Source organism: Peromyscus eremicus, chromosome 16_21, assembly GCF_949786415.1.
Source record: "Peromyscus eremicus chromosome 16_21, PerEre_H2_v1, whole genome shotgun sequence".
NCBI lineage: Eukaryota > Metazoa > Chordata > Mammalia > Rodentia > Cricetidae > Peromyscus > Peromyscus eremicus.
Genome location: NC_081432.1, coordinates 2,826,830 through 2,838,622, shown reverse-complemented (window position 1 = coordinate 2,838,622; position 11,793 = coordinate 2,826,830). Strand labels below are relative to the sequence as shown.

The following is an 11,793-nucleotide window of genomic DNA, read 5'->3' as shown; positions in this document are numbered from 1 at the left end:
ATATATATATATATATATATATATATATATATATATATATCCATATCCCTGACTGGCCTGTAAACTAGGTTGGCCTCGAACTCACAGAGAGCCACCTGCCTCTGTCTCCTGAGGGCTGGGATTAAATGAGTGTGCCACCACACCCAGCTGGCTTGAACTTTTTTTTTATTTTTATTTTGCAATACAATTCAGTTCTACAAGGATTCCCTTGTTCTCCCCCCTCCTGCCCCCCTCACCTTCCCCCCAGCCCACCCCCCATTCCCACCTCCTCCAGGGCAAAGCCTCCCCTGCGGACTGAGATCAACCTGATAGACTCTGGTGATGGGATGGCCAAACACCCTAATTGTCGTGCTAGAAACCCCATCCAACTACTGAGGGATCTGGATGCAGAGATCCATGGCTAGGCCCCAGGTGGATCTCTGGGAGTCCAATTAGCGAGAATGAGGAGGGTTTATATGAGTGAGAATTGTTGAGACCAAGGTTGGATAAAGCACAGGGACAAATAGCCAAACGAATGGAAACACATGAACTATGAACCAATGGCTGAGGGGTCACCAATTGGCTTGAACTTTTAATTTAAAAAATTCAAAGACAGTTCCTAAGCATTCAAAACAACCGTGGAGATTGAAACAAGTGTGATAATAAAGTATGCAACAGGACTCAGGCTGTCAAAGTAACCAGACCATCCTGTCCCTCGTCTAAGACGCAGCATGTGGCTCGTCAGAGACCCACAGACGTCATAATGACAGCTAGAAACTGTTCGGATGAGTTTAGAGTGAGCCTGAGGGTTGGTTCACACGATGGACGTCCGCCCCTCTGTGGACCTGCACAGAGCAAGACGCTTGCTGCAGGTCGCAGGAATGTGAAGCAGGAATTCAGCGGACCATAGCAAAACTAATACCTGGAAGGCGCAGGGCTTTTCCAGAGGAAAAAGCCGAGCCTCAGGGAGTCTTGGTGTTATTCGGCTTTGTAAACATATCAGCTGTTTTCTGCTATGAATTTCATGTGTTTTTATAGTTTTCCCAATTGACTCTTTTTCCTAAGAACTACTAAACAGTGTGGATTGATCTTTCCTTGGACACACACAGTTAGGGCTTTTGGATGACAGCCTAAGGCAAGGCTTCCTTCCTCCAGGCCTTTTGTCTCTCCTTTTTTAGCATTAGAGTCAGAAATCTCCTTTAGCTACATCCAAGGCCAGAGCTAGCTCCCGACAAAAGCATTTTATCTGAGACACCTATCAACACCCAAAGACCAACACAGACAGAATAGAGTCCCCTGAGTTAAAGTAAATATCCATCTGAAGACACCACCCAGGTCAGGCGGACCTCAGACCCTCCTTTCTTATACAGGCTTAGTAGAACTTCTCTTTTGACATTTAACTTAGAACAAAAGGGTTTTTGCACACCAGGTACATCAAGCTGTGACACAGCTGCCTAGATGTCCCCACCCTGCCAGTAATGACACAGCCGAGTTACCAAGACAGTTAAAGCACCAAAGAAATATAAGCAGTTTTTATTTTACACATGGTTTATCCTAACATTATAGACTCCTAACATTTTACCTAACCACTTCTAGGAATGTAGTTTGAGCACATAAATTCCCTTTTTCTGATATATTAACTGATTTTAGCTCTTAGTTGACCTCCTCCTTTAACCACTCCCCTTTTGGGTTGTAAAAGAAAGCCTGAGAGTCACTGCCTAAGGAAAACTTTTCTTCCCTGATGACCCTGTAAGAATTCAAGCCTGGTGACCTTGCCTTAGTCAGAGCACTGCTATTGCATGGGTATACAACTGTAAACCTCAGAGACTTGGGGGAACTAGATTGGAGGAGTAGAAGACAGAACTAGAAGGTCGAAATGGAAGGTGAGGAAGAGCCAGACGGGGAAGAACTAGGTGGGTAAGAACAAGATGAGAAGGACAAGATGGGGCAGAACTAAGATGAAGGATTAAGATGGCACTTAGAGCGAACAGCAGAAAGATGCGGGGAGAATCAGGCAAGAAAGGAACTAAGTAGGAGAGCAGAGTAGAAGCCATGTAGAGGGAGAACTCACTCAGAAAAATAAAGTGAATGGATTAAAGAGTTTCGTGTACATAGATTCATTCAGTATCATCAAAGATTAATATGTCAGCTGGTTGTAGATTCTTCCACGGACCCTGGGAGAGGGCTATCGAGGGGCTGATGGGTGATGTCATTCTGTATATGTTGTTCTGATTGGTTGATAAATAAAGCTGTTTGGCCAATGGTGAGACAGAATAAAGTTAGGTGGGACATTCTAACTAGAGAGAGAAAAAGGCAGAGCTGGGAGACACTGCTAGCCACCACCAGGAGAAGCAAGATGGAAAGATACTGGTAAGCCACAAGCCACATGGCAAAGTATAGATTTATGGAAATGGGTTAATTTAAGATATAAGAGCTAGCTAGCAAGAATCCTACCATTGCCATAGATTAAAAATAATATAAGCCTGTGTGTGTTTATTTGGGTCTGAGTGGCTGCGGACCAGGCAGGACACAGGAAAACTTTCAGCTACAAGGGGCTGGACCCCAATAGTCCTGTTAGACACTAAGCTTGGTTCCAATCAGAGCTGAAGAGTCAGTTTGAAAAGTAAACCCAAGAAATGAACCATCGGCTCAGAAGACGACTTCAGTGCAGTGGTTGCTGCAGAAGAATTTACACGCCATCACGAAGGACTCATGTTAGTGCAAACTCAAGGTCTCTGTTATGCATATTTTAAGCTTTATTATGTATTATTTGCATGAAGTAGATTTTCTGGGTGTGGAATTGGTTGCATTTGACAACATCGGCACCTTGACCTTTTCCCCCAATAATTTTCTTATCTAATGAAACTTCACTGCTTACATGTGGAGTTTAAATATAACTTAATGAGTCCCCAGATTGCTAAATAGAGGTAAGAAATAGACACAAACCAGCAAATAAAATAAATAAGTAAAGTCTTACTCTGGTTTTCTGGAGCATTTTTCTGTTTTCAGAGTGATTTAGAGAAAACATCTTGAATATATTCAGTCGTACTGTCTCCCTGTCTATCCCTTCAAGTGTTTACCTGTACCCATTTTTTCCAATGATGCTTTATAGTTTTCCAAACGAAAGTCTTCCTAGTGTGCTGTTAGTGCTGGCTGAATATTTGGCATTTTTAGTATCATCTTTTTGACTTTGTTTTCATTTGTTTCTGGCAGAATTTTTTTTTTACAATGGCTTTGTATCCTACATTTTTAATTTTCTTAGTAATACTATGCATTTGTCTGTTATTTTTTTACTTCCTAAGTATCTAGTTATATCAAAAAAGGAAACGATTAAATTTTGTATTCTTTGAAATCCTAATACCCTTTTGTTGATTTATTTTACCATTTTTTCACTGCCCAACACCATAATGTACTAGATACCATGTGGGGAGTTTCAATGCTCTGTCCCCACGTCTGATGTGCAAAGCAAGACAGCTGTCTTTCCCAGGTCAAACAAATTGCTTTTTATTACAGATTTCCTAAGAAATCAATTCTTTAAAAAAAAAAAAAAAGGAAAGAAAAACAAAAAACAACTTTAATGCTAAATTCTACCACAGTCCATTTTCTGAGTCTATCCAGGTGATCAAAGGCTTTTCTCCAACTTTCAATTAATGTGGATTGCATCAACTGATTCCAAATGTTGAAAAACTCTGGCCTTCCTAAACAAATTCTTGTATTGTCACTTGATTGAAGCTTCTAACATTCTCTCAGCAATTCAACGCCTCCTTTCCACATCTGATCTTTCTTCTCTTGACGGTGGATGTAACACTTTCATGTTTCCGCCCCGACTTTACCACAGTAATGGCTGGAAACTGGAGTTGTCAACAAATAAACTCCATCTTCCATCAGCTGCTTTTGTCTGGGTGCTTGTTACAGAAACAGAAATGAACTGAATGGACCAGACCAGAAAGCTGAGTCTGTGAGGCTGGAACAAGGGACGGGCGGACGGAGTGAAAACTTCAACAGCCCTACCCTAGTGACCTACTTCTGCGGCCAGACTCACCTGGTCCACTTCCCAAAATGTCGCCATCATCCAGAGAACAGTTTTCAAAACATGAGACTATTGAGATTCAAGGCACAGCATCCCACCCCCGGCCCTCAGCGTCTCCTGGCCATCTCCTAATACAAAGGACTCTGCAGCAGGGGTCACTGATCGGTAGTTGCATTCTGTAACATGCGTGGATCTTTTCAGTTTGCTCCCACAGCTGTCCTCCTCTCTCTTTCTCCCTCATTATCCAAGGCCTGGCCCTCAGATTTGAGATTTATTTCCCTGGAGATATGGATAAAAGCCATCTCAAGAGCCAAATATCGATTCTGAATCTCTCCTTTTAAAAAATCTATTTGGGGAGTTTATATATAAGTGTACTATATCTGTATATTTACATTATTTCCACCCTTCCCTCTCTCCTCCAGCTCTTCCTATGATCTCTCAACCACTTCCTCCCAATTCTAGAATTCATGACTTCTTCACACACACACACACACACACACACACACACACACACACACACGCAAATGCACACAGCATGTGCACATAGATATATACTGAGTCCAGTTAGTGTTGTCCTTATTTGCATACTGAATCTCTTAAAACTTTCCTTGAGGATTTTACATGTGTATAAAATGGGAGGGGGTCACATTCACCTTCATGGCCCCCTCCAGCTCCCCACAGATTTCCCCCCACGCTGATCCTGAGTACAGCAGCCCTGCTCTGGGGTTTGTTAGGTGAGGACATGTCTTCAAGTAATAGCATCTGCTATTTAGATACCTAAAACCCTGGTGAACCTGGGATTTCTGACTAACCCCTGAGCTTGTAAACGGTATTCAACATGCAGACTTAGAGGGAACACACGTGTTCCTCAGACTCCTCCTCCCCGCCAAGAACTTGCTCAGACACCAAAAAACACTTTACAGCTCATCCAAGATGTTTATTTGTAGAAAAAAAATACACTTTGGAGAAACAGCAAGCCACAAGTAGATAGAAGATACCTCCATGCAGTGCTCAGAAAGTTCCACAGAAGAGGAAGAACTCCATGACATTCATCACAGGAATTACGTAGTGACTGTAAATGATGGAAAATAGAAAACAGATACAGGAAGGAGGCAGAGTGCCCCAGACAGACATTAGACCAGACAGCCTTTCTCCAGGCTTAAGGCTGGAAACTGCAGATGTGCGTCTCCCCACGGAGGTGAACAACTGAGAAAAGGGACCTCAGTCACTGTCACAGCGAGTTTCTTCACTGAGCGTCTATTGAAGGCATCGCCTGTGGTGGGACACACATGGTTACCAGGGAGTTCAGGACAAGTACCGAGAGCCCCTCACTTCCTTCCTCATCCCTCTTGATCATTTGACTCTGGGAAAGTCCTTAAATGTTGATTTGGATTCCCAACAGGAACTGCAAACCCTATTTTGCACAAAGGTCAACATGCCTCACCTCCCCCTGGATCCCTTTAGAAGCGTCTCTCAGACTAAAATGTCAGTGCTACTCATTTCCAGTTCATGCCATGGATCCAAAGGCTTCAGACTCTGGAGCCGAGGCTGCTGCATGCTCGGAAGTGGCTGAGCCCAGAGACTAGCCTCCCCAAGTCACCAGGATGCACCGTTCTCATGTGAGTCAATGGTCTTGGGAGCTGAAGAAAATTTCTAAGACCCAAGATGTGGTCCAGGAGCAGCCGTGGAAGGAATCACAGGTCTTGAAGGTTTGGATACCAGCCAGATGCTACGGCTTGATCCTTTCCAACAAAAGGGATTAAGAGGCACCATTTTCCCCACCCTTTTCTTAAAGGCACCACACACCCTTGCCTCTGCCTTCTCTCCTCAGACACGCGCACATCTGTCAGTCTCTGGCCACGTCTAACCTACCTCCAGGCATCTCACAGGGCTCCTTGGCGGCGTTCTGCAGCATTGCGTCTTTGCATGCCCTTGATGATGAAGACAACCCCGGCAATGATGCCCACTAGACCCACAAACAGCCCGAGAGCACACACCACGTTCTCTTTAGTTTCTGGGAGGGGGGGTTGCTCTTCAAACTCTGGGGAAAAATAAAACAAAGTAGCTGTCAATTACTGTGGTGGGGGTAGCGTTGGTGACTGATGTAATAAAGAAAGTGACTTCTGGGGCTGGGGAGGTGGCTCCGCATTTAAGAGAACTGGCTGCTCTTGCAGAGGACCTGGGTTTCATCCCCAGCATCCACATGGCAGCTCACAACTGTCCATAGCTCCAGTTCCAGGGGATCTGACATCCTTTTCTGACCTCTAGGGGAACCAGGCACTTACATGGTGCACCAACATACACACAGGCAAAACACTCATACACATAATTGTTTTTTCTCAAAAGTGGAGGATTCTGGTTAGGGAGAGAACAGAGGTGTATAAACTGCAATCAGTGTTATGAAACACTGTAAACTGTTAGTTTTTGGTTCTGGAAATTGAACTTGAGGTGCCACACATGTGAGGCAAGTGTGCTACCTCTGAGCTGTGTTCTCATCCCTACGCTATGGATGCTAAGGGTCCAGAATCCAGCATCAGAGCAGGAAGTCTTAAAGTGAAGTAACGGATGTGCTGTACCCCAGTGCTTGAGCAGAGGCTCCTCTAAACCCCAGTGCTCCACCATGCAGTCATAGACATCTGTGGTGGATGGCAGGAAGGTCAGATAGTGGAATTTTCGGAAGAGGTGGTCCTCCCTGGGTAGAAACACTGTCTCTGATACACCCGTGGTGACGGGCTGTCCGTTCCGAAGCCAGGTGACATTGACCACTGGAGGGGAGAACTTGTCGACGAAGCAGATGAGGATGTTGGGCTCCCCCAGGCTCACCGGACTATTGGGGAGCACAGTCACCTCTGGGGCTACTGTGGGGGACATAACATAAATCAGCTTTTCATTCTCTCAGTGAGTTCCTCTCCTCCCCATGCTGGCCTGTGGTACAGTTCTGCCTCAGGACTCTAAAGCTGTGCCCTGAGGAGTCGTGTTATCCAGTATGATCTTTTGGAGTCAGTATCGAGGTATGTGATACCCACCCACCAACCCACCCACACCCACTCCAGTTCCTAACCTCCCCTGTGTAGACAGACTCAGGGCAATGACTGCGTGAGTGATAGTGGATGGATAAGCCAAAACTAAAACAGCAAAAAAGGCCTAGATTTCTAAAATCCCTGGGCCTGTGGCCTGAGAATTGGGTTTGCTGCACCGAGCAAGCTTAGGTCTCCCGAGAGAAAGTCAGAACACCCTGGGACAGATTTCCAAGGCATCTATTTTAAAGCTATGAGTTCCCACATCTGGGAGGAGGTGATACAGAGGAAAAGTGAGTACCATTGACATCTGGAGTGTGGTTGGAACGTTTTATCATGATGTCCAGGTTGGCTTTGTCCACAGCTATATTGGCCAATGCACCTTGAGCTTCAAAGCTGGCAAACTGCCCAAACTCTTTAAGTCTCCAGATGGTCTCTGACTTTTCAGTATCCACATGGAAAATCTCATCACCGTCAAAGTCAAACATATACTCTCCTTTTTGGTCTGGGGAAAGAAAGAACTCCGCCTGGATGATTGTGTGTTCCTCTGAAAAGAAAGGAAAGGAAGTTAGCGAGGGAAATGGGAGAGGGAGATGAAAAACCCACGTGCGTTTGGGTTGGAGGTGATGGATTGGCGCTGGACAAGTAGATTAGCAAAGGATGGAGTGCGGGTTAGGAGACGGGGTCTGGGTGATGGACATCCGTGCTGATCAAAGTGGGAGGTGAGGAAGAGAGAGCTGTGTCAGAGAGGGAAATGGATGACGGATGCAAGACACAGCCTTGGACACAGTCTTCTTTGTTAACCCACCAGGTCAAATTAGTGTTGTCCCTGTGTGCACGCAGATGAGGTCACCCAATGAAGCATGAGCCACCTACCAGTGGCCACCCCCCAACACACACACACACACACACACACACACACACACACACACACACACACACAGGAGTAACTCTCTGTCAGTTGACATCAACCGTAAACAGCTCCTCAGCTAGGGGCAGGACCTCAAGAGCCCCTCCTGATCCGTGCTGGATTGTTTAACTGGCTTGTGCAGGTAACCACAGCCCAGCAAGTTCATTCATGTGTGTGACAGCCATGTCATGTCTGACAGACGGTATCTCACAGCAGCCCTCCCCATCCTCGGCCCTTAGATTCTTTCCGTCCCCTCTTCTACAATGTCCCCTGAGCCTTGAGGGAGAGGCAGGTTTGAGGGGGTGTTTAATGACTTAGTGACTCTGGGAATCTAGCGGCATTGCATACGAAAGGAACTTTCCTGGCTCCCTGTGGTGCGGGTGTAAACCCCTTAGGTCAGCACACCAGCTGGCTCTTTCTCCTGAGGCTGCACTCTGTTTGAAAGGATGTATTAGGAACTCTGGAACCCAACACAGTCGTGACACCGGATCCCTTTGCATACCCTGTGATCAGAGCAGATCTCGATCTACTTAACACATGTGTTTCCAATCACAGAGTCCTGTTCTACCAGGATAGGTTTGAGACAAGAACTTTCTTAGCACCTCATCAGGCCTCTAACAAACACTGCTGACATTGTGTGGACAGAAACTGGTTCAAACACCAAGGACTAGACCCTTAGAGACATAAGTGGCGCCTGAGGTGCCCAGAGCTTGAGACAGAGACCTTGCAACATTGTGGACCACTTACACTCACTCCAAGGCTTCCTCTGTGAGAAGGGGTATAGCTTTGAAACTTGACCTGTATGTAAACACTACTTAGATTGTGACTGAGCTTTTTTGGGACACAGTCTATTATGTCTGACAAGGAGAATAAACAGCAGCGAGGGAGATGAGGAGACCTTTGCTTCTCTGTTGTCTTTAGGAATGAGGTGACCGATTTTAATGTCTGACCAAGGTATTTAATTTACAGTTGCCTTAATGCACACGCATATATTCTGGATGCCTCACAGGAAGAGCATCTGCCTTTCTAAGTCCTTGGGCAATGAAGCCTATACTTGCTGTTGCGTGGCTGGAGCTGAGTTTCCACGGATCTCCTTTCCTCCTGTAGCCGTCTACAGGGTCCTCCAGGGTCCTCCAGGGTCCTACAGGGTCCTCCAGGGTCCTCCAGGGTCCTACAGGGTCCCTCCAGGGTCCCTCCAGGGTCCCTCCAGGGTCCTCCAGGGTCCCTACAGGGTCCCTACAGGGTCCCTACAGGGTCCCTCCGGATGCACAGCCCTTCTCACAGCAGTGTCTACATCAGCACCAAACATTTGCTTTGGAGACGTTGACAGAGTCCAGTCCGTCGTCTCCACTTAACGCGTGTTTCTGCTCTCTGGTAAACAGGCTCAGTGGTGGTGACCCCGGACGCCATAACGTCTGCTGTGTCACACAGAGGGATGGGTGTCCCACCCTGGACGCCATAACGTCTGCTGTGTCACACAGAGGGATGGGTGTCCCACCCCAGACGCCATGACGTCTGCTGTGTCACACAGAGGGATGGGTGTCCCACCCTGGACGCCATAACATCTGCTGTGTCACACAGAGGGATGGGTGTCCCACCCCGGACGCCATAACGTCTGCTGTGTCACACAGAGGGATGGGTGTCCCACCCCAGACGCCATGACGCCACTCCTGCCCCAAGAGTCAGTGAATTAAACACACTTCATATCAGTGTGCCTGCTGTCCCCGCCCCTCCTCCTGGGTAGATTTGGGGGTGGGGGGCTGATGACCTTTCTTTCTAATGATCTTCAATACAGTGTCTGTGGCTGAAATACAACGGGGTTCACATGGTGACAATGAACTGCCGTGTACTCAGCCAAGAACAGCACTCAGGGCTCCTCATGTATTTTTTCAATTAATCTTCACAACATTGTGTGGGACTTCTAATTATATCCCTAAAAAAATTAAAACCCAGATATATGATTTGTTGGTGCCTTTGGAAAACTACTTCCCCATAGCCCCCAAAGTCTGGCCTCTGGTGAAATAGTGGTCCTCAGCAACACAGGCCTCGGTTTGTCTTGCTCAACTAAGTCTGACTTACTTCACTTGGAAGGAAGAATTTCCCCAAAACTATAACTGCTTTGTAACCTTCAGATTCAAACTTACAGGCGCTTGTCATTCCTACTTCTCAGTCCAAAGACTGTCTTACAAATGCCCACTGCACATTTCTTACAAATGCCCACAGTACATGTCTTACAGACGCCCACTGCACATATCTTACAGATGCCCACTGCACGTTTCTTACAGATGCCCTCTGTACATTTCTCCAAAGCCTCATAGTCTCCTGTCCCTTAGCGCTTACCTTTGATAGCCCATGACTTCTGAGGGCCCATCAGGACAGCCATGAAGAAAAGTCTTAACACCATGGCTCCAGTTGTGGCCATTTTCTTCTTGGGTGTTTGGTGGGGTCAGAAGAGATCACAGACTGAGGCAGAATTAACGAGAACAAAAAGGGATTAAAATCCAATCACTTTCGTTTTAGCCAATCAGAAAAGTTGTTCAGGCTGACACATCTGTTGCTAGGGAAAGGACTCCAACAAACAGGTTCTATGCAACCCACTATTTAATATCATATTCTCTACTTATCGTTTCAAGAAATTATTCTCTTCAAGAAGAAATTTCTCCATTTATTCAAAAAACAGAGTCTTTAGACAAACTGAACAACAATAACAACAAAAAAAACTTCAAGAGTTTGGGAATGTTGGTCAAACACAAACTCTTCTGTCCCAATCTAAATTCTGTCTGAAACACATTAGTGAAGATAGAGTAGATTTTTAAAAATCACAGATTGTAGCTCTGGGTATGACATCTGGGAAGGCTGCTTTTGCGGGACACTGAATCATCTAAAGAGAGATTGAACAACTGGGCCATGGAGACTGTCTGGATTCTGGTGAAGGAACATCACTCAAGGATCCCCTGTTGCTGGCTGAATCTCCATTTCCAGTGTACTGAACCCCAACACGGTCAGCTCAGGCCAAGATCCCAGGACCATTGGCATCCACTGTATTCTGAGAACGTTGGGAAATAAACTGAGTCCCAGGGCTCCAGAGACTAGAGAGAGCTGGAACGCCATGTCTAGAAAGTGGGCAGCGATCACTAGAAGCCAGGGGCTGTCCCGGGTGCTTCCTCCAATTTCTGTCATGGCCTGGATCTCTAGCCAGAATGCAACCTGAGGATGGAGCTTCGTTGGCGAGTTCAGGTCACTTTTGAAGAATAGCTTGGGCACAGCTTATGCCACTGGGAACGGTAAAGCAGTGCCTTACCACCCTGTGTCAACGGGCTGTGGAAGTTCTCCTGTCTTACAAGGATTGAAGTCCTGAGCCAAGTGTGTGTTCTGAGACTCTCCATAGAGGCTGCTGAGAGTTAAGAGATGTCACATCCCTTGTTTCTGAAAACATCGTCTAAAACACAGAAAAATATTTTGTTACACACAGAAAGGACTAAAATCCAGTGACCAGCCACCGGGCAGCCAGGCTGTCCATCTGGTGCTGAATTAGTTGTTTAATGTCAGTCGGATGGAGACTGCTCAGGGTGGATCTTCTACACTGTTATGTGAGGTCCTGTCTACCTGAACAAAGACCCCCACAGACCAGGAGGGCAGCCATCCTCTGACTGACGATGGTCTGATCATGCCAGGGGCTTTGGACATCTGATGTTAACCCCAGGTCACTAAGTGGAGACCAACAGTGCAGTTCTGTCCACAGAGAGTTAGGTATCCATCTCCTGGAGGCAGGAGTGTCCCGTGGGATCATTCCAGATGAGAGGTTGATGCTACAATTCTATGATGTAGGCCGACCACCTTTCTCAGAGCCAAATCCA

General features: G+C 46.3%; 1 protein-coding gene across 1 annotated transcript; it reads right to left on the bottom strand.

The window, feature by feature from the left end:
* Positions 1-4,925: 4,925 nt before the first annotated feature.
* On the bottom strand, positions 4,926-10,396 carry LOC131926364 (H-2 class II histocompatibility antigen, E-U alpha chain). Its single transcript, XM_059281740.1, has 5 exons — positions 10,277-10,396; positions 7,328-7,573; positions 6,586-6,867; positions 5,882-6,050; positions 4,926-5,282 (listed from the first exon to the last, which is right to left on the bottom strand). The coding sequence occupies exons 1-4, from the start codon at positions 10,356-10,358 to the stop codon at positions 5,893-5,895; spliced, it is 768 nt and encodes a 255-aa protein (XP_059137723.1). The 5' UTR covers positions 10,359-10,396; the 3' UTR covers positions 4,926-5,282; positions 5,882-5,892.
* Between the last annotated feature and the right edge of the window lie 1,397 nt (positions 10,397-11,793).